The 23,295-nt window shown below is 47.8% G+C and overlaps 1 protein-coding gene across 13 annotated transcripts in view; it reads right to left on the bottom strand.

Annotated features, from left to right (window-relative positions):
- The window catches only part of KLC1 (kinesin light chain 1), a 68,724-nt gene that overhangs the window by 5,246 nt on the left and 40,183 nt on the right, over positions 1 to 23,295 (bottom strand). For 3 of the 13 annotated variants that reach the window (XM_058740399.1, XM_058740400.1, XM_058740398.1), the window contains 9 exons: positions 21,120 to 21,293; positions 20,874 to 20,973; positions 18,283 to 18,332; positions 18,136 to 18,203; positions 16,774 to 16,882; positions 12,782 to 12,943; positions 5,989 to 6,119; positions 1,363 to 1,432; positions 6 to 916 (listed from right to left, as the gene is read on the bottom strand). In XM_058740399.1, coding sequence (XP_058596382.1) covers positions 779 to 916; positions 1,363 to 1,432; positions 5,989 to 6,119; positions 12,782 to 12,943; positions 16,774 to 16,882; positions 18,136 to 18,203; positions 18,283 to 18,332; positions 20,874 to 20,973; positions 21,120 to 21,293 — 1,002 coding nt within the window. In that variant the 3' untranslated portion in view covers positions 6 to 778. Of the gene's footprint in view, positions 1 to 2; positions 917 to 1,362; positions 1,433 to 5,987; positions 6,120 to 7,121; positions 7,708 to 8,676; positions 8,728 to 12,781; positions 12,944 to 16,773; positions 16,883 to 18,135; positions 18,204 to 18,282; positions 18,333 to 20,873; positions 20,974 to 21,119; positions 21,294 to 23,295 lie in introns of those variants that run through there. The other 10 variants (XM_058740401.1, XM_058740402.1, XM_058740403.1 and 7 more) reach the window with 10 other exon arrangements.

Below are 23,295 nucleotides of genomic sequence, written 5' to 3'. Positions count from 1 at the left end.
GGACAGCGGCCGGTCCCACACGTGCTGAGGCTGCCGGCGCCACGCCTGGCCAGTCTCACGCGCCGGCGGCTCTAGCTCGCCAGGACTGCAGGCAGCTTAATGGAATTTGGGGCAGGCCCCCACGAGGCGGCAGAGGTCACTACCTAGAAACGGAAGTCAGTGGGGAGGTGAGTCCCGGGCAGAGTAGAGGAGCGTGGCCCAGCTCCGAGGGTCTCCGTGTCCCCGTTAAGTGTCGGGGACTGTTGTCTAGCTCTGCCCCGACCCTCAGCGGGCCGGGTCAGCGTGGCTGGCGCTCGGAGCTCACGAGTCTGCCAGACAATCATTTCGCTCCCGCGTGAGAAAACCACCAGAAATTATACTCGACCCGTGCGTCAAATGACGCCAGCTTCAAGCGGTCTCAGAGCTGTAGCGACGGCTGCACGACTCTTAAGTCAACCTCCGAGAGCCCCGACGCTCACGTCCACAGGTGCCAACACCGAGAGACATGGGTGAGGGGACCTGGCTACCCCAGGCCTTTGGAGACGACGCCTCTTGTATTCTCATTAGCAGGCACGCCCAAAATATGCCCAGACACCACTGGCGTCTCGCGTCCGCTCACCAAAGGCCTGCTGAGAGGCCCCTGGAAACAGCCGCCCCCGCGGGTGCAGGGTGGTGAGGAAGGCCTGCTCCCGTCGGTGAGCGTCCAGGAGTCTAGCAGCTGGGCCGGGGCACCTGAGGAGCTGCTAACGGGTGTGATGACGGGCAGGTCTGGCTGAGAAGGTTCTCTCTCCCCAGAAGCTCAGCTGCTGGTCTGCCTGGCACACGGGGCCGCACCCCGACAGCCACACTGGACACTTAACAGAAGCAAAAAGGCCATTTCTGATAGACAAGGTACCAACAGTTTTAAATGTGACGGGTTCGTGCAAGCCTCCCACAGCTAAAAAAAAAAAAAAAGTGCTGAAGATTGAGTGTAAAAGCGACATTACGTCAGTTACTTACATTTGTAAAGTTCTGAAAAGTTGTAAGATGCTAAACAACAGTGTAACTTGACAATTACTTACAAACTTACCCCAGGCTAAAATCATACAAATTAGTAACAAAAATTAAGTGGCCAAATTCTGATATTACTTTATCAGAATATTTAAATTTTACTTAGGCTAATCAAACTTAAAGATCGGTAACTGATAAACTGAGAACGTTCACAATGTGAACATTCCCATAATTCACCTCCTCAAATTAATGCAGAATACAGAAATATCGTTACAACGCCTCTTTATCTAAGACTCAGAAATACTGAAACGTCCCCACGGCTGCTCACACAGCAGCCGCCCGGTGAAGTAGGCCTGAGTGGTCAAGGGCATTAAGTGGGGCAGGGCTCCTTACTTGGAAACCACGGTCTTCGGCTGCCTTGCCACCCACGTTAAGGACACTCAGAGAACTGGCACGCTTCATGCTGCAACCGGGCGGTAGGTAGACATGCAAAGGACAAACCATCGGCACATCAGTTAACCGGGAGCAGGACACACGGCAAAGACACCCTCAAAGGCCCCGGTCACCATGGGGGAGTCCCTGGCACCATCCCTGATGGAGAGCGAGGCTAGATCTCGCTCGGATGGGGACGTCCGCCCAATTCTTAGCACAGACGCCCCAGCTCTGTGTTTAGAGCCCCACAGGAAAAAAAGCACTTTCTCTGCAAAGTATCTGTCTTCAGGTAGTGTGTGTAAATTCCAAGTGTCATTACGTCGTCACATTGTGAAGCCTGGCACGTATAGGAGCCGAGAGGCTTGGCCAGCGCCACCCTCAGACTCAGCACAAGCCTTTGTGTCAGGTTCGATTTAAGAAGGGAGCCGGGGGGGGGGGGGGGGGGGGGCGCTCAGTCAGTTAAGCATCCGACTTCGGCTCAGGTCACGACCTCGTGGGTTGTGGGTTCGAGCCCTGCGTCAGGCTCTGTGCTGACAGCTCGGAGCCTGGAGCCTGCTTCGGATTGTGTTGTTCTCTCTCTTTGCCTCTCCCCACTTGTGCTCTATCTCTTAAAAATAAACATTAAAAAAATTTTTTAAAGAAGGGAGCCTGGGGTTTCCTCCAAATCCCAACACTCACCCGGAATGACCATGTAAAAGAAAGACACTCGAAGCTCACTGTTGAGATCAGATACATATATACGTTCGTGTATTTTATATTTTTTTATTAAAAGGAAAACCAATTTTTTACTAGTAAAATAAACTCCGAAGCTTAGAAACCAAAATTTAGGGCACCTGGGTGGCTCAGTCGGGTAAGCATCCAACTTCAGCTCAGGTCATGATCTCACAGTTCGTGGGTTCGAGCCCCGCATCGGGCTCTGTGCTGACAGCTCAGAGCCTGGAGCCTGCTTTTGGATTCTGTGTCTCCCTCTGCCCCCCGCCCCCCCCCACCCCCCCCCACCCCCCCCCACCCCCCCCGGCTCATGCTCGCACTCTCTCTCTCTCAAAAGCAAATTTTTTTTTTTAAATCAAAATTTAAGAGAAATTTCATGCTTTATATTTAAGGAAATACAGTGATTTCAGTGTTTACTTTTTCCCCCCATTTGATACCTTTAAAATACTTGATGCAATATCCTGCAAAATAACCTAAAACCCAAACTTAAATTATGGATAAAGTTACCATAATTGCTTACCACTACCAGGGATGCCCTCAAACAGAAAGTCCCCTTAGCTTTTCAAGTTAAAATAACCAATATCAAGGGTTCTTTTCTTTTTTTTTTTTTTTTTTTTAACTTTATTTATTTTTGACAGAGAGAGAGGCAGAGAATGAGCAGGGGAGAGGCAGAGAGAGATGGAGACACAGACTCGGAAGCAGGCTCTAGGCTCCGAGCTGTCAGCACAGAGCCCGACTCGGGGCTCGAACTCACAGACCTCAGTGAGATCATGACCTGAGCTGAAGTTGGATGCTCAACCAACTGAGCCACCCAGGCGCCCCTCAAGGGTTCTTTTTTAAATGTTTGCAACAGGAACTGTAATTATGAACTTGAACCACCTATGACACAGGGCACACTATTTACTCTATGAGTTGAGGGCAGAGCTGTGACACTGAAGCACAGATCCGAAGGATTAGCACAACCAGACACATACAAAATGCACTAGGAATGTGGACCAAGGCCTGGGTCACGACACGAGTGCCCAGCATCAACTGTGAGCACAGCGCCCGGCAAACGACAGGTATTTATCAAGTTCTCATTGAATAAACTACACCAAAACCACAGACCTTAATTTACTTATTCTCAAGTAAGACACACTCCCAAAATACCCCAACCAGGATAAAAAGAAAAACCAAAAACATCCCAACGTATCCCACAGGTTGCTACACTTCTGAACAAGTTTTTCTCTACGTAACACTACCCAAGAACAAAGGATAAAATCAAAGCAAATGACAAGGAAGTTATATTCTGCCACATTTAATTATTCTGTTAAACAGCAAATTGGCTTTTTTCACCTGTTATGCATATTTTTCTAAATTTTATGTTTTTAATGTATTGTCAAATTGCCTTACATACAGCACCCAGTGCTCATCCCAGTAAGTGTCCTCCTCCCTGCCCATCACCGCTTTTTCCCTCCCCTCCACCCCCCATGAGCCCTCACTTTGTCCATACGTTTTTGCTGGTTGGCTTTCTCTAAGAAATTTCTTCCTCAAATTCCCTTTCCTTACAAGATGAAAGTAAGGACAACTGGTGCCTTCCCAGCAGGTCTCCCCAGCCTCCTGGAGCTGCATTCACACTCGGGTGTTTTGAACCGGGGTGTGCAACACAGAAGAATGCCCAGTTCAGTGAGTTTCAAAAGGTGGTCCTGGGGTGCCTGGGGGGGGCTCAGTCGGGTAAGCGTCTGACTTCGACTCAGGTCATGAACTCGCGGTTGGTGGGTTCGAGCCCAGAGTCGGGCCCTGTGCGGACAGCTGAGAGCCTGAGCCTGCTTCAGATTCCGTGTCTCCCCCTCTCTCTGCCCCTCCCCTGCTCTCTCAACTCTGAAGATAAACATCAAAAAAAGTTTAAAAAAAAAACCATGGTCCTGGACCAGCAGCACTAGCACCTGCTGGGAACTTGCTAGAAAGGCACTAGCATAGGGGTGGGGTGGGGCCTGACAGTCTGTTCACAACCCCACCCGGCCCCCACGAGATGCTGATGCTGTGGCTGGAGAACCACCTGTCCAGTTAATGAACATGGTCACTCGTACCTAGAAAGAGTATTCAGTTTTCTGCACTTTATGGAATAACATTTCTAAGGTCATTAATTTTTCATAAAGTTCAGTAAGGCATCATCTCGAATAACAAAGGAAAAGTGCTAGGTGTGAAGTGTGGAGTCAGGCGGACAGCGTCCTAGCACCGCAACCCGTGCCGCACTGCGGAGGGTCCCTACCTCTGTGTCACAGTCAAGACAGAAGACACGGATGAGACCAAGAGAAAAACTGTGGGCTCCGTCACGTGGGAAGAAGGTCCAGGTCACAGGACTCCGCATTTAGAAAGTCTCAGAACACCCAGCACCCCTGGTAGCCGGGCTGTCTGTCCTGGAGGAGCCGCCCACATGGTGACACAAATCTCTTCCGCTCCCAGACCCGCCCCGGGAACGTAACTGGGCGACTGCACAACAGTCTGTGCGGATCCTCACATCGCGGTAAAAAAAAGTTTACACTTTCAAAACTCGGTGAGGCAAACGATGACCTATCATTTAGTTCTGTAAATATTTTAAAACAAGCACTTTATCCCAAAGGCAAATTAAAATCTGTTTCCCTGATGCACGCTCCTGTTGGGTCCCAGGCCCTCGGGCACCGTCGGCAGGGCAGGACGGCAACCTGCTGCTAAGCCTCACGTATCCCAGAAACCCCGACCGGCTTCCAACACTGTTCCTTCCAGGTAGTTTGAGAACAAATGTGTGGAGCCCATAAAACTCCCTCCACGGAAACGGGCTCGTGAACATTTGAGAAGCAGGGGGACAGCCACCTATACAACCAAATCGCGCCTCCTGCCTCACGAGCCATCGAGCAATGTGTGCAGCCACAGGCAGAGTGGGGGCCAAGGGCGGCCGGCAGCCCCACCAGGGCTCTGCTCCCCGGGCCTAGAGGTCAGAAGAACGAGACCGGACACCTCTGGGACCAGCAAGGGAAGCAGCGGGAAGAGCCCCTCCCCTCGGTGTCTCCAGCACGTTACAGGAGGGGACCCCGTGCCCCAGCAGTGGGCGACTCGTCGCCCACAGAGCGGACGGTGGGATCAGGTGTACGACAGGGTCTCACTGAGAGTCCATCTCTAAAAAGCAGGCCCCATTTAGGAACTGAGAGCTTCAAAGAGCAGAAAAAACAGTGCCTCTGTGGGAAATGCATCCCAAACAGGATGCTGACCCCAGCAGTGACCCAGAAATGCACACACTGTTCACAGCCGATCTCCTGCTGACACACCCGATCAAAACCAGAATGCCTCAGAACCAAATTCCTTTGACAACTTACATGTTATTGTTCAAAAGACTCCAGGACGCAGGAGTGTACCTTTTGTTAAACACGTGGGAAATCTGTTTTTTAATCTCCTAAAGAAACACCTTATAACAAAGTCTTGAAACTGTCATCCTTCTATTTAAAACAATTTTTCTTCCTGTATTAATACCCGTGCGGGCTTAATACAATCACAGTTATCATTTGATTTTAAAAGGATTTTAAAAACTAATTTTATTTTTTTTAACTAAAAATTAATTTTAAAGGATATGAACTAGTGCTAATTTTAAAAAATAAGTAACGCCTGTCTAGAGTAAACAAGTGAATACGCTCGGGTGTTTTAATACGAAGTTCCCACTTTCCACCACTAAGGCTTCCTCTGAACATGCCACAAAGTCAAAGATTTGCACAGATGTCTTCTGAAGGCATCCGCCCTCTCGGCCTCTGCACGGAAGGCCCTCGGTCATCCCTCAGCCTGTCCTGGGGGAGGAGGGCCCGCCGGGCACCGCTGTCTTGGGGGAGGAGGGCCCGCCGGGCACCCGGCGAGGCTGCAGATAGTTACCCGGGGTTCCTTGGCTCACTCTCTCGAGAACTTCCTCCCTTCAGCTTCCTAACCAGCTTCTCACTGCTGCGTCTAATGGAAGCCCGGAGTTTGCTAAAGGAGCCACTGCGCTTTAAAGATCCAGTGCCGTCCTGAAAGAAATGTGAACAAATGTGAAACCGCAGACGGTCCTCCGCCGACCTCCCAAGAGGCAGAGCTGCATGAAAACAAGAATTCACGTCACGGCTGACCTACTTGTCTGTGACTTGCTGGCAATGCGACTGCTACAGAAATTACCAACTTGCCATGCATATAAACACACTTGAAATAGAACTCGATCCATTTTAAATCTCATTAAAGATAATCCAATGATCATGAAAACATTTGAACATTAAAAAGTACATTCAAACAAAAAAAAAACATCCCCCCAAATTTTACTGCTGTTTCAAAACAAAAGGTAACTACACACAGAAAAAGTCTTAAGAAAATGAAGGCTGCTTCTTGGAAGATCACCAAAATCAAATTCCACGTTTAATAAAAACAGAAGCATTTGGGCCACGTAACAGTAATGGATCCCAAACGCTGAGCTGACAGAGACAACTTCTTTTTAACAATTCCATGTAAATACAATATATACTGCTTCTTTAGTAAATTTTATAATTTTGTAAAAATTCTCATGTATTTATTTATTTATAAGTTCCCCCTCCCCGACCCTCCACCAAGGTGGGGCTCAAACTCAAGACCCCAAGATTAAGAGTCGCATGGTCTTCTGACTGAGCCAGCCAGGCGACCCTTCAGTAAGTTTTTTAAAAAGTTTTATTAAATGTTGGATTGTAAGTGGGGTTGGAAAATGAAATAAAATGTTCATTCCATACAAAAACTAAAAACCCTCAAACACCTTGTGGGAAGTAAAAGACTGCCCAGCTTTCATCACAACGGACTCAGACATTAATAAGTGAAACATTTGGCAGTTATCTGGATATGAAAATGAAGAACAGAGAGTAAAAAAAAATGTGTCTGTAGCAACTTTTATTCTCAGAATGAATGACTTAGTAAGATTAACAGTAGCCCCATTCCTTCAAGAAGCCACACAATGCCGCATTCCATGGAAAAAGTGAAAAGTCCCACTAAGCAGACAGACACGAGGACACAGGTCAGTTGGAGTGAGTTTATTAGAAGTTAGAAAGACACAAATACACAAATCACTGACCACTTAAGGGTTAGTGGAGAAGAGCCAAGTTGCCAAAATTTCACAGAGACTACACAGCAAATGCTACTTGAGCGAGATCCTAAGGGGAGAGCCCGGGGCCCGGGGGGCCTCGCCAGGTCTCGGAGTGCGACGGGGGCGGCACATGCCCTATTCTTACAGCCTAGCTAGCGTCCACGGTCACTGTCATGCCACTGCATCAACACCTGCAGGTACTTCTAACTACCTTTTATCAAAGTGAACAGCTAATCGCTCTTAATTTTTAAACTCATGTATCACACGGTAAATGGTTTTTATTAACACAGTTTATATTACTAAGTACATATCTGGCAAAGCTACATGGATACAGAGATAGGGAACCCCCCGAAAGGACAGCAGCACCGAAAGGAATGGCCAGTCACAGAGAGGTGGAGCTCTGACAAGAATCCTAGGGGGTTGCTACACACAGCAGTCAGCACTGGAGAGGGAAGTGAAGCCGGAGCAGCCGCCCGTCATGCAGGAGACAGTGTGAGCGTCACAGAGGGCAGCTAGGCCTGTCAGACAGAAACGGAGAGAGAGCCCAGTGAAAGCGCTGTGAGCAGAGAGCCACCCCCACGAGCGCAGCGCGGCTCACAGTACTTCTAGGTCACGGATCTCAGCGGTGCTCTGAATCGCTTCAGTATCTGGGATTACCTTCTGCCTGCTCCTATCAGCCGGGCACAGAGAGGCACCGGGCCACACGTTAGCGGTTACATACATTATTAAGACTAGTTACTCCTGGGGCGCCTGGGTGGCGCAGTCGGTTAAGCGTCCGACTTCAGCCAGGTCACGATCTCGCGGTGCGTGAGTTCGAGCCCCGCGTCGGGCTCCGGGCTGATGGCTCGGAGCCTGGAGCCTGTTTCCGATTCTGTGTCTCCCTCTCTCTCTGCCCCTCCCCCGTTCATGCTCTGTCTCTCTCTGTCCCAAAAATAAATAAAAAACGTTAAAAAAAAAATTAAAAAAAAATTTAAAAAAAAAATTAAAAAAAAAAAAAAGACTAGTTACTCCTGCCATCAAAATAAAATTCCAGTTTCAGAGCATGGCTTGGCACTGTGCTAGAAATCTCCATGGTACTTACTGTAACGAGGTTTTCCGGCAACTGTACATAAAGGAGATCCCACAATGAAATGACTTGACAGTCACCGGAAAAAAAGGCTACACACGGGAATGCCACGTTCATGATCTTTAACTTCGTCGGAAATCTTTCTGCATCCCTAGACTATAAAGTTCTCTCTGAAATCAGGGAGGACTTTCCCTTGAAAGCACTAACAGTTTAGACATTTCAGAAACTTTAAGAGACCACGGACTTTAAGAATCTTCAGCACATTTTAAACATGCAGTCGGTAATCCAAAATAAAATTAGTTATGGAAAATGGATTCCACAGGCAGCAATGCATCCTGGGTCTCAGCAGACCGGAAACCCAATGGTCTTGTACCGAAGCCCCAGACAGCGGGGACCTGAGCCCCTGCCCGCTCTGACTCACCATGGGACGCTGAGCAAGTCATTTAACCAGCCCGAGCTTCATTTTTCTCATCTTTAAAATGGAAAAATAAAATCTGTTACCAACTCCCCACGAATGCTGGGAGGACAAGAAAACATAAGTTCTTGTTGCTCTTTCAGAAAAAGGACAGTAAAATGTTAATTCCACAAACCGTGCGCCTGCTGTTCGCCCCCCAATTCATCGCTACGCTGCAGCGGCGTTACGTGTAGCGCTCCCGGACTAGACCCTCTGCGGACCGCAGGAGAAGGACTTCACGCTGAACATCCCCCTCCCCCGCAGGCTCACAGGACCTAGGTTCCGGAAGCAGCCCCCCGCTGGGGAAGGGGCGCTGGGGCAGGCTGCCCACCCTCCCCTGGCCATCCAGGACCAGCGGGAAGTGCAGTGGGAACCCACCCCAACCCCGGTGGGCTTCTACTCAGGGAGCCTCTACTACTTCCCTGACTGCCACGGAAGCGTATTTACGTCAAAAAAGTGCGCTCTGAACAGAAGTGTATAGTGTATTGGCTGAGAAACATAGAGCAGTAGTTATTAAGCACAGATTTCAGGTGATTTGCTGGTTTTTGTCACATTCTAGTCGTGTTCCTAATATAACTTTCAAAAGTAAAAAGCCTCTTTCTAATTAACAGCACGTACCGTCCCATTCCTCATAATCTCAGGCAAGACTTCAGTGGATCAGAAGCTCTCACAAGCACTAACACAGGGAGGTGGGGCGGGCTCCTCCTGAAGGAGCCTGCAGGGCACTGGCAGCGCGAACCGAGACAGGGCGCAGAAGACTGACTTGGGGGCCCTGGGTCCTCCTGTGAGGTCTCCTGGGGCCCTCGTGGCATGGCTGCAGATACGACTGCTTAGTACCTAGGCAGCCCAGGGACTCCCGTGTATCTGAAGGGAACCAGCCCTCAGTGAACACAAAGCCAGGTGGACAGAGGGTAAAGGGAATCCGATGTATCAGGAAGCATTCCTGTGCACACAGCATCTGCACTTTTAGCAGGACCATAAAAGAGAACTCAGGCTTCTCTTGACAATGCTTTTCAGAACTGTACACTTTATACAAAAATAAGTTTGAGGAAGTCACATTTTTCAAGCACTTTAATCACAATCTTTATGGTACATACCTAAAAGAACAGAACTGCACTTCCCTAAGAATTTGATCCAAAAATTTCCTATGAATTGTCACAATATATCCAGTAACCTTACTTTTCTTGCATTTTAATAGCACAGAATTCAGTCCTGTGCTGAGACCCAGACTCTCAGTGTCTGCAGGGGGCAACTACGCCTAGTGTGCCCGATCTCGGACTAGCTGCCCTTCGTTTTAGACGTTACTTCTGAGTGTGGAGAATGAGGACACGTACTCAGTCTGGCGTAAGCGGCTCTGATCACGGAACCGGGCAGCCAGGCCTACGCCCGCCATCCTGCCCACTAGACTAGCACTTGCCCGACAGAGCGACACGATGCTTTTTCCTAAGGTAGCGGTTTTTAAACTTTTTAAAGAGCGCCGAAACTGTTTTCCAAAGACTTAAAAACTCTAATGCGGAACGCCAACATAAAATCCAGGTGGCATTTTCTCATTATAAATGTAAAACAGGTTCTTGGGATGATAAAATAAGCCAGGAAAACCCTGAAGCCACCAACAGAAACTCACGATTCGTGGCGTGAAATTACAGAGGACAGGCCTAGCCCTGACGCCCACCTCAACTCCCAACTCGTTTCTAGTTTATCTGGACTGCGTAACACTAGAAACTCTTGCGGCACACCGGTTAGCCCTTGCAGGTGGCAACGGTCCTTAAACCCGTTGCCATCTGGGGGAACTCCGCACTCACACACAGAGGGCAACGGACACTTATTCTCACACCTGGACAAAGACTAACGTGGGGACTGCGGTCTACCAGCTTCTCACTAGAAGTTGACACTTAAAACGGGCTCCTTTGGTTGCACAAAACTACCCCTCACCCAGGTTCACTCAAAAAAAATGCAAGGGTGCATACTGCCTTTTATCAGGTCTCTTCTTAAAGCAGAACAAGGATGCTTTGAAAGTGAAACTTCGACCATGTGTCAGGACAGCTCAGTACCACCACCTCAGAAGCTGAGAGCTGTGGCTTTCCCTCAAAGGTGAGGGCGGACTGAATGTGAGCAGGCACCTCGGGGGCCCAGCGGTGCTCACGCCAACCTGGGCGGCTCCCCGCCTGGTTAACCTGGGCAGTTCTCAAGTCGCCACTGTTTGAGCTGAGACTCTGAAAAAAGGGATCCTTCTGCTGCTCACAGCGAGTTTTAGGAAGGACTTAAGATCTGGAATCTAGATTCTCTCAGCCAATGGACCCCACAGCCAATCGATGAGCCCTGTGATGGATCCTGTCAAAGATGCAGAGCTCCTAGTGTCTAATGTCAAGTAAAAAGGGGTCCAAAGCCTGGCGTGTGAGCGTCCTAAGTGAGAGCATGTCCAAAGTGAGACGGGAAATGTGAAATGGAAAGAGGGCCAAGCGTGTGCTCCAGAGGAGTGACTGTTGTGCCCACGGCCTCTGGGACCCCGCGGCAGGCCTGACTAGCTGCCTACCAGCCCTCCACCCTGGATGGGAAGCGCCTCTCCCTCATCCCTGAGTCTCAGTCTTGAAGACGTAACACAACTCCACGTTGTCAATAACTTTATGATAGGATTTCACAGGAAGATTGACCTAGAAATACTGTCTCAAGAAACAGCTCCTCCAGAACTTCATTCGAGAGTATCAAATCTGCACCCTGGCTTCCAAAGGCCGGAGAAGGGACGTGGCCCTCTACACAGGCATGCAGGACGACAGGAACCATGGGGAGAGTACAGTACACAGTGTGGCCAGATGTGGGCAAGAGGAGGGCCTGCACCATCATCGTTTTGTTTGGACTACAGCCCGACAGGGGGATGGTCAAAGCGGATGCTGATTGGTTGTCTTGGCACAGGAAAACCCAAAGCGAGGCAGCTGCCAGATAAAGACGGTCAAAAGATGTTCTCTCTGAAACTCTGACCCCTAACATTACGTACAAAGCGTCTGCTTAGAATGCTAATCCTTACCAAACCGCTACAGCTATAGAAAAATCCCAAATAAATACACTCAAAAAGATGGAGTATAGAAAAACCCGAAACTACTATTTGGCAAAACATCTGCACCATATCAGCTAATCAAACTGGACCACAACTTCAAAAAATAATAATGATAAAAAAATCGAGAGTGCACCTGGATGCGTTAAAGCTAATCCTGCTTTCAATCCTCTCTGATAAAAGCAAAATCCCATAGATACCAGCTCAATAGACAAAAATATTACCCACGTGTGACCAAAATACACTAGAAAAAAAATGTTCAGAGGGCCACACGCTCTTCGGCAACCACTGGGTAAACAGCAGTGGTAAGAACATCCATAAAGGCAAAGTCGTGAAACCCAGAGGCAGAGCCTGGAGGGATAGGTCCCAAACACAGGCACGGGTTCTGCAGTTCTGCGTCCGAGAACCTCTCGCAGATGATAGTGGAGAGAGCTCATATGAGCCCCTGGACCCCCAGGGGAAACATGATATTCAGCACTGAAGTGGCACACGAACAGCAGCCATCCCAACCTGTTCTTTCCTAGAGACAAGTTCTACTTGACAACATCACCTCCCTTTAAGGAATCTGAATTACTTCTAACAAAATCGACAGCAGCCTGGTCAGTGAAAATTAGGAGTGCTGGAGTTAGCGATGAAAGTGGGTTAAGTTAACAAAGCGAGTTAGTTATCTGCCACGCTAATCCTAATATTAAAATAAATCCAGGCTATGGATTATGCTTTAAATAACCAGGACACTCAATCAGCATTTAAGTGCTCAAAGTTAAGCCAAACAGCTTTCATGGGTTCCTATGGAGAAGAAAATTACCACTTCAAACAAGTAACAGACTTCATCATTAGCAGAAGGTAAAAACTTACAAAAATCTCAATTTTGTACGTAATTTGAGAACAGGAAAGTGTCTGGCACATAAGACAAGAGGAAAGTGCTGGCAGGCACCCCTGCAGGACACTGGCCCAGGCCGCGGCCGGGGGACGCGGGGACAGAGCGCCTGGCCGAGCACGCCGGCGGCTGTGTACTGTACTTACCCCGTTCCACTCTACGCTCATACTCACTTCCTCCCCTCCGTCAGGGCCGCTCTCGTACTTGACCACGTCCACGTTCAGGCTCTCCCGGCTTCTCCGCTTCTCCATGTTCTCAGGGTCATTCAGCACTTCGGCTACTCTCTGTTTGTGAACATTGTCAAGACCCTGTGAGCCAGGCAAGGGGGAAAGGGTTTGATCCATTAGAACTTAGGTTTCGTTAAGGATTTCTAAGATAGTTAAGTTTCACTAAGGAAAAGAAAAACAAAACAGCTCTTAAACACTGGAAAGAAAAACTCAGAGCAGTGATTCTCAGGAACGTACACCTAACACTTAGGCATTCCACTCAGTTAGTTTTACCTCGAATTTTAAAAACCGATAGGGGCGCCTGGGTGGCTCAGTTGGTTAAGCATCTGACTTCAGCTCAGGTCATGATCTCGCAATTCGTGAGTTCAAGCCCCGCATCCGGCTCTGTGCGGACAGCTCAGAGCCTGGAGCCTGCTTCGGATTCTCTGTCTCCCTCTCTCTCTCTCTCTCTCTCTCTCTCTCTCTCTCTGCCCCTTCCCTGCTCGTGCCCTGTTTCTCTGCCTCTCAAAAATAAATAAACATTAAAAAAAAAAACCTTTTAAATAAAAAAATAAAAATAAAAAACAACAAACATTGGGCTCCAGCAAGCAAACTGCACACTTCAAGTATTTACAAGGAAATGAACTGACACATACAAACTTGAAACGCCCTCCCCAAGAAAGGACCTGTGGATGGGCAGTTGGGACAGATGTGCCGAAGAGCAAGGACACGTTCAAGACAGAACCTAGGAGGCAGGTACACGAGTGCGGAACCCTCTCAACTTCTCCGTCTGCAAAGTCTCATCAGACATTGCCGGGACAACGCCCAGACGGCCCCAGTGTCAGGGCGAGAGGACAGCAGCAAGCTCACTTCACTTCACTGCGGCAGGGACGGCCTCCCCCGCACTTGAGCTGCACTCAACACAGCACAGACCGTTCTCCAGGTGCGTTTCAGTTCTAACGATCTATACTCTAAATGGGATTTCAACCCCAACAACTCGTGCAAATACTGTGCTGACTCCCATAGGGTCTTTCTCAAAAGGTACAAATCTCAGACAGATGATGTACTAATGTGACTTTACGGTAAAGCGGACGTGCCCCCTCACCAGGCAGGAGGAGACCTTTCTCGGTAAAGCACTGACAATCCCCTTCTTTAAGCTTCTACAACTCCTGATCCCCAGACTCCGCTCAGTTGATAAACATCATCCTGGTACTTTAAAACAAAGCCTGGATTGTTGGCACTAATCCTGATGACAGGTCATAGAAGTCTAGAGCTGGGATGAGCATCAAGGCGGTGGAAGCCACCTTCCATCCCCAGGGGTGGCAAACGTGGACACTGTGCCCGAATGCCATGCAGCCCCACACAGCCAGACTCCCACCAGGCCTCCCAACGCCTCCAGGAGCTCTCCCCTGTGCATGCCCAGCTCCCAAGCAGCCTTTCAGAGTCAGAAGACCCAGGAAGTATGGCCAGACTTAAGAAAGGGGCTCCTCCAGGGGCACAGGCTGGGACACATCATTGCTACCAACTCTGCCTGGGTTTTCTCTCCTCAGTCCGCACAGATTTTGTTCAGAAAAAGAATTCTAAGGTATACACGGGTCACTTTAACCCCAGACAAAAAGCGGCAATAAACCAGCAAGCACATAATCGCCTCCATATGTACCATTCAAGAGGGAAAAACTTGGGGTGACCGGGTGGCTCAGGTGGTTAGCGGCCAACTCTTTCTTTCCACTCAGGTCATGATCTCATGGTTTGTGAGTCTGAGCCCCACATTGGGCTCTGTGCTGACAGTGCGGAGCCTGCTTGAGACTCTCTCTCCCTGTCTCTCTCTCAAAAATAAAATAAACTTAGGGGCGCCTGGGTGGCGCAGTCGGTTAAGCTTCCGACTTCAGCCAGGTCACGATCTCGCGGTCCGTGAGTTCGAGCCCCGCGTCAGGCTCTGGGCTGACGGCTCGGAGCCTGGAGCCTGTTTCCGATTCTGTGTCTCCCTCTCTCTCTGCCCCTCCCCCGTTCATGCTCTGTCTCTCTCTGTCCCAAAAATAAATAAAAAACATTGAAAAAAAAAATAAAAAAAAAAAAAAGAAATAGAAGAGTCTTTTAAAAAAAAAAATAAATAAATAAAATAAAATAAAATAAACTTAAAAAAGAGGCGGGGGGTGGAGGGAAAAACTCACACCTGCCTCTCCAGTCCTAAAGAGATAGAAGACAAAACCAAACGTGCCATCTCCACATACGTTTTTATATATTTACACAGACACACATACACATGCTCACGTGTGCGCACAAGGTAACACAAAAACACATACACACACAGGGTTAACACCCTTACTCATTACTCTGAAAGCTGCTCATTAAAGGGCACGAAGGGCACCCCTCCCTCTATCTCCTCACACTGTATTTCACATGACTAAACGCCTTAGTAGATGAAGGAAACGCTCCGATGATCCCATGTTCACCTTCTTGCGAAGCCACCACGCTGCTGTCCACGGTGGCTGCGCCGCCTCACGTCCCCACCAGAAGCACATGGGGGCTCCAACTTCTACATCTTTCCCTCGACACCTGTTACATTCTGTGTCGCACTTGAGCCGTCCCCATGGGGGTGAAGCAGGGTGGTGGCTGACGATGGGGAGCACTTCACCCGCCCGCACCCGTGGGCATCTGTGCACCATCTCTGGAGAAATGTCTGCTCAGCTCCTCCTCCTCTGCTCATTCTTTAACTAGGAAATCCTCCTGTCTCTATACATTCTGGACACTAGAGCATCATCAGATGCAATGTGCAAACACTTCCACCCATTCTGTGGGTATCTTCGTTATCTGAACAGCGTCCTTGAGTGCACACACGTTTCTAATTCTGGTGAATCTAACCGATCGAGGTTTTCGTTTGCTGCTTGTGCTTTCCGTGTCATGGTTATGGTCTGTTGTTTTTTTTTTTAAGTAGGCTTCACACCCAGCACAGAGCCCAACGTGGGGCTTCAACTCCAGATCCTGAGACCAACGCGTGGGTTCGAGTTCAGGGACTTAACCCACTGAGCCACCCAGGCGTCCCTATAGTTACAACCTTTTAAATAATATAGTTTTGTTTGTACAAACTAAAATATTAAATATTTTCTAAGTCAAGCTTTTGATAAGTCATATTAAAAAAGACTCATTCAGGGCGTCTGGGTGGCTCAGGCGGTTGAGTGTCCGACTTCAGCTCAGGTCGTGATCTCACTGCTCATGAGTTCGAGCCCCGCGTCGGGCTCTGTGCTGATGGCTCAGAGCCTGAAGCCTGCTTCCGATTGTGTGTCTCCTTCTCTCTGCCCCTCTCCCACTCACACTCTGTTTCTTCCTCTCAAAAATAAATAAATATTAAAAAAAAAAAAAAAAAAAAAGACTCATTCAACCCATTCAATTAAAGCTCTAAGCAGTGAGGGGTGCCTAGGGTGGCTCAGTTGGTTAAGCATCCGACTTCGGCTCAGGTCATAATCTCACAGTTCTTGGGTTCAAGCCCCACATCAGGCTCTGTGCTGACAGCATGGAGCCTGCTTGGTATTCTCTGTCCCCCTCTCTCTCGGCCCCTCCCCTCTCATACGCGCGCTCTCTCAAAATAAATACATAAATAAACTTTAAAAAAATATCTTGGGGCACCTGAGTGGCTCAGTCAGTTAAGTGTCTGACTTTGGCTCAGGTCATGATCTCACAGTTCTTGGGTTCAAGCCCCACATCAGGCTCTGTGCTGACAGCTTAGAGCCTGGAGCCTGCTTCGGATTCTGTTGTCTCCCTCTCTCTCTGCCCCTCCCCACCTCACACTGTTTCTTTCTCTCAAAAATAAATATTAAAAACACTCACACTCTCTCTCATTCTTAAAAAATAAACATTAAAAAAAAATTTTTTTAATTACAAAACAAAAAAACACCTCTAACAGGCGAGTTAAAAATAGAAGGCATGTCACTGACCTGTTTACGGGACCTCATGGCTGCTTCTTCCAATGTTTCCGCAGCTTCAAATTTGCCTTGTCGTCTATAAAGTGCCCCGAGGTTTTTCAAAGTAGTTGTAACAGTCGGACTGTAGGAAAGCCCAGGATACACAGAGTATTAAATACAAGTTTCAGAACTGTCAACAACACATAATCTAAAGGACTAAAAGACACGTTCGTGAGAAACACTTAAGTTTCTACGGTATTTTCTTAAGCAGCAAAATTCTAAAATAGTTCTTCTATCCCAAGGATCCCCTGCCTACCAGTGCTGTGTGAGGCAGTGAGGCGACCCCGACCCTTGCCGTAGACTCTCTGAGGGGCCAGGGCACGCTGCACTGAGCCCTGTGGCCGCTGGGACACGCCAGTGTGCTTTCCAGGCTGTGGCTGCCCCCAGGCCCTCTGGCAACAGAAACAGCTGTGCTGGGTGTGGCTAGTAGCCATCATGCCTCCCCTGGGGGCTGAGCTTATTCTGCGCTGGGCAGTAAAGAGGACATGGTATTCCTTAAATTTTTTTTTTTTTTTTAACGTTTATTTATTTTTGAGACAGAGACAGAGCATGAACGGGGGAGGGGCAGAGAGAGAGGGAGACACAGAATCGGAAGCAGGCTCCAGGCTCTGAGCCATCAACCCAGAGCCCGACGCGGGGCTTGAACTCACGGACCGCGAGATCGTGACCTGAGCTGAAGTCGGACGCTTAACCGACTGAGCCACCCAGGCGCCCCAAGGACACAGTATTCCTAATGTTGCTGTTCACGGTCTCCCTCCTCTCCACATAGAGGGAGACGGAATGAGCACACGGGAGCCAGAAAGAGTGCGACGTGTGTGAAGAAGAGTGTGTCTCTGCCCATAACCACAGTCTTACTAAGAAACTTGAAATAAACCTAGTTCCTTTTAGCATATGTAAGTACTTCAAGAGGCTTCTTTCTTATTAATAATAGGCGCTTAAGGTACAGAAACAAAGAAACAGGGCCTGAAGGGCTGCGTAGATTAAGCATCTCATGCTTGATTTTGGCTCAGGTCACTGATCTCATGGTTCGTGAGTTCAAGCCACACATCAGGCTGACATCATGCTGACAGCATGGAGCCTGCTTTGGGTTCTTTCTTTCTCTTTCTCTCTCTGCCCCCGTCCCAAGGCACATGCTCTAGCACTCTCTCCCCGTCTCTCTAAATAAATGAACATTTAAAACACAAAATTACAGGTTTTTGGACGGGAATTTGAAACAACAGGGGACTGTGCAGGCACACCATCTTACGGAACTTTACGTGTTCGGTCATTTACAAGCTGCCCTTAAAGCACCAGCACCTTCCAAGTAATTGTATTTCTCTAGGTAAAAAGACATACCTATCAACTTTGCAGGCTTTGTACCAGCCGCCATATTCTCCAAAAGATGTCCCATCCTTTTGCTTTCCCTAAATTATAACAAATGAGTAATTATTTTTAAAGCAACGTATTCAATTCAGAAAATCTCTCAAAACATCGTGTTCTTACTTTGCATTCTTCTCTTTCTTCAGCGTGCATCCAAATGGGTTTATTTTCATCTAGGGGAGAAAACATAACATACTATGAAATCGAAGCACGGGAGAGCCCACTGAGGGGAGGCTGTCAGGTTTCAGTGACCGTAGAAACTGCAGAATCAGACGTAACTGCAGAGGTTGGCGGCTGTCTACCGAACCTGACGAATGCTGAGGCTCCTACAACGAAACTTTAGTGCTAGAATCTTCACGTAACACTGGGGAGTATTCAGAATTTGACAAAGCTAGCATTAAACAAAAGTCCAAGAAAAAGGAATAAGGTGCTTGGAGAGAACCTGGCAAAAGATGCGAGATACTCCCTTACGGTCTTAACCTTCCGAACCTATACCACGCCACTCCATCCAGCGCTTCTAGACAACCGGCGTGTCCACACCACACCACGGAGGGTAAGCAGTCTGAAAAGTGACACTTATGAGAATATTTTTATGACATGAAAAATGTTTAGGGTACAAGTCTGAAGAAAAATAAGCAGTACTTGTGATTATATGTAAAGCATGGTTTTAATCGTGTAAATCAATCGGCACAGAAAGAAGGAAAACACTTGAAATCATGGGTGACCTTCACCTTCCGTGTCTGCACGCAGGAACCTTTCAAGGACCGGTTTCAGGCTCCCGAGGAAGAAACCTATGCTCACACCAGGTCACCCGCTCACTAACCACCTAACCTGGGCGAAGTCACTTAGTCTACAGTGTCCTCACTCCTAAAATGGATTAAGGTTGGATCCAGTTCACAGGAATGTTCAGAAAATGAAACGAGATCACACACCGAGACTGCCTGACAGAACTATGATTGTTACCTGGCATGTCACAGGACACTAAAGCCTATTTTAAATACTCGTCTTGAGAAAGTGAACAGTATGTGAGGCTGCACTGTGGGTGCAGGGTTAGCCGTATCTAACTGAACTATTCCGAACTATTCTGTTGCTGGAATAGCCAACTACACACCAGCTAATAGAGCACGACTCCCAGACAACACAACAGGTCGCACATGTCAGTATGTGCACCGTGAGCAGCAACGGCCCTGGGAGACTGGAGGTCACACATCGATGGCCACAGGACACACATATCTTGCCCAAAAAGAAATGCCTTCTGTCCTACGCTTTAACATGTGCATGGAAGGCAAATCCAAATACAGGAACACTGCCTTTTTAACTGGAACCCAATTAACTGTGGACTTTATACTACTGTTTTTAGCAAAATGAAGCTAGCAAGTCCTAAGGAAACAAATATTCCCCAAGAACAGAATTTTGCAAAAGCAGCATTAAGGAAAGGACCTGAAATCACTACAAAGTCCAGACAGCCTCTGCAGTTAGGCGAGGATATGGAAGCCCCTGTGAACTGTACGACTCTGGGGAGGCACTTGCTGTCCCGTCCTGTGTCAACTGAAACAGAATCCACGCTCAGAATGGTGAGCCTGGGGCATTCCTAGATTCTCAGAGTAAAAGAGATTTACCGCTCCACTTACTAACGGGAGGAAAATATATTAATACACTTCAAAGATCTTTCAAGAGTGGTTTCTAGGAACTCTCTATAAAAGAAAATATTTACTGGGGTGCCTGGGTGGCTCAGTTAGTTCAGCATCCAACTTTGGCTCAGGTCACCATCTCATGGTTCATGAGTTCAAGCCCTGCATTGAGGTCTCTGCTGTCGGCACAGAGCCTGCTTCAGATCCTCTGATTCCCTCCCCCCCGCCCCTCCCCGACTCGTTCTCTCTCTAAATAAATAAAAAAACATAAAGAATAAAGGATAAAGAAAACACTTATTAACCAAAACCTCTTTCCCTATGCATTCTGAGGTTTCCTGCACACCAGTAACAACTGTCCTCATTCCAAATGCTTTATGTAACACCTAATGTGTGTGTGTAGGGGGGGGGGGTCCCCTTATGTAACATACAAATACTGTTTTATTGAGCAATTTAAATCCTACAAAATATTTGTTCCAAAACTGTGTATTAAGTACCTATGATACTTTAAGGAATATGGAGACAGGCCTTGGCTCTTTAAGGCAGTCTAATAATCCAGTGGGCCTGGGATGGAGTTGACAACTTGCACTTCTGTCTGACAGGTCACAAGTGGTGCTGATGCTACTGATCCCTGCTGGCACTTTGAGAACCAGGATGACAGGACAATCCCAGAACCGTTGATGTCTCCAGAGAGACTTTCTGGAGTTAATGCTCTGAACTGTGCATGAAGCAAGGCTGGACTCTGGAGAGGGCAATGAGGCAAGATGTGGGGTGGGTGGCCCGTCACCCCTCACTACAAGAGGCACGACACCCTGGGGGTAACTGGAGTAACTGGTGACACCAGAGCAAGTACGCGGGTGTTCTCCAATGCTCACTGGCTGGTAGGTGAGTGAATGAGCCTAGGACTACTCACACTGTGCCATGTCCTCTCCTCTAAGCACTATCTGCAAAATCATTTCTAAAATTCAAATTACATTGTCTCTTGAAAATACTAGGATGATTTGGGTATTACCAAGTTCCAGCAGGAAATCGCTCTTAATGCATTCTACAACTGTATACGCTCAGAAGCAGTAGTGTAGTTCTTACCATCCACAGAACCGAACTCCCTTTCGTGTGCACGAGTGAGAATCTCTTTGTACAGTGTTTCTGCTTGCTTGAATTTTCCTTGCTTCAGATAGCAGGAGGCCTTAAAAGAAAATAAAGTACTCAGTAATCTTCACATATAAATGAAATATACACTCTTACCTACAGGCTAAATTACAAAACAAACTTCAAAAGTTCAAAGAAAAGGAATTCTGGCTCTATCTACAGAGTGTGCCTCTATCAACATACCAGGTTATTTTTCGTTTTGGCCACATTGGGGTCATCAGGCCCCAGTTTTGTTTGGTAGATCTCAAGGGCTCTTTGATAATAATATTCTACTTCTTCGTATTTGCCCTGATTCTGGCACAGTAAGGCCAAGTTATTCAACTGCTTAGCAACATCGGGGTGATCCTTTCCCAAAACCTGGAACAAAATAGAGTGTATTAGAAACACTGATTTGTTTCACTCCCATCCAATCCATTCTCCACCTACGAGAAAGATCCTTCTAAACAGAAACGGGACTGTGCCTAACCTCCAGGCTTAATGCCATGCCTCCCCGTGCCCTGTAATAATAAAAATAACTTCACCAGAACTCTTATTCTTGGGGGTGAGAAGGAACCGCACATGCTTTAAACTTCAATTCTTAGAATAAGCCCACATAGTAGCTGGCAGTGGTGGATCATGCACGGTCTAAAGATGAGGACACTGTTCTATAAAGGCTGTGCTGGCATAAGTGCCAAGGTGTGGAAGAGCCCTTTCTGACTCCAGCTGTTGCACAAGACTCATCCGATGTGTACAGCCTTCAAAGGGAATTTCCAACTCTTCCACTCGCACTAAGCCTCTGCAGTCGCCCCAAACCACTTCCCCTCACATGGCAAACTCCCCCTCCTTCAGGGCTCTCCGAACTCTCATCCCAGATGTCTGACGTCCTTCTCTCAGTCCCCCCAACCACACCACCCACTGACTAATCAACCCTCAGGTCTCTGCAGAACCCTCATAGGGCACACTTCCCTACATCTGACTGAAGGGAGCCCTGGCCCGCCCTCACCCTGGTAACTCACAAGCATCCTGGTTTCTTCCTTTGCAAGAATCACTAACCAAAACTATCTCATTTATGTATGTAGTCCACTGCCCATTACAACCAGGAGTGCCAATGTTACATCTCCTTCACCAGTGTAAATGTCCGCATCCACAGAGGTATGGACACACAGATGAATAAATACTAAACCATTTCTTCAGTACCTTGGGCAAGGGATTCATTCTCTCAACTTGGTGCCTCCCCAAGAAGGCATGCTGCCCCTCCCTCCCTCTCTGCACTCCCTTGCTCTCCCTGCCTGTGAACCCTGTTTAAGACTCAGTACAAACACTGACCACTTATGGGAAGCCACCCCCGGTGCACCCCGGTCCCCTCCTGGGACTTTGGGGGGCCCACGCTCTCTGCACACTCCTGGAATTCTATCCTGGAAGCCAACTACATCCTGTGCCCCCTGGGAAGGAGCATTCTCTCTGATTTGTAACTCACCAGCTCTAACCAAGCAGGGGCCCCCAAGAACTCAACACGCATTGCTAAATGAGTAAATGAAAGCCACTATGTACAAATGAATCTGGTAGATCACCATATAGAGTTCATGATCCTTAATTTGATACTTCTGGGTTCTCCTTGACTTTAACCCTAGTCTACTCAAAATCTGACCATTTTATTTCATAAATATCATGTAGACGGCAGCAGAAAAGAAGCTCTCCTGCATAATTTGATGATGAGCCCTTTTTTACTTCCTCTTGTCATATGGCTGAAAGTTAAGTGACCTTGCAGTATCGCGGGTAAATAATCACAAAAAATACCAAGTTAAAGTACTACCCTTGGTCATTCATGGAATGGACCGGACACCTGAGCCTCCCTACTGCTGGAATTGACAAGCTACATTTTTTCCAATACCTAATTACCATAAACTGTAGCTCCTGGCGTAATTAACATCCATGACACTGACGTCATCTACAGTTCTGAGTTACACTTTAGTTCTCAAAATAACTTCATTTTTTAAGCTTTACAAGCGTATTTGGTGACTTTATTTTTAAATTTCAATGTGTTTCTTCTCGACAGGTACATGCCCCATTGTGAAATGGTGTGCCCTTAGGCCTTCCACGGCCAGTGCTCAGAAGTTCCTCCTTCTGCAGGCATTCCCAGGCCACATCAGGCAGGGCGGGCATACACGGACACCCCCACCCCTCTTAAACACCGGTGTGAATGGTGTGAATGGGCCAATCGGCTGTGTTTTGCAGGCTGTCCACCTCATACCTTATCCAATGAGTTATTTTCAGGAAATGGTCAGTCACCGCATACCACAGGGGTCATCTCTCAAAAGTTAAAACCTGAAATACTTAGAAGACACAAAACACCACATCTCAAGACAATAAGCACCACTCC

This window comes from Neofelis nebulosa, chromosome 7, assembly GCF_028018385.1.
Source record: "Neofelis nebulosa isolate mNeoNeb1 chromosome 7, mNeoNeb1.pri, whole genome shotgun sequence".
Classification (NCBI taxonomy): Eukaryota; Metazoa; Chordata; class Mammalia; order Carnivora; family Felidae; genus Neofelis; species Neofelis nebulosa.
This window is presented reverse-complemented; position numbering and strand designations above follow the sequence as displayed.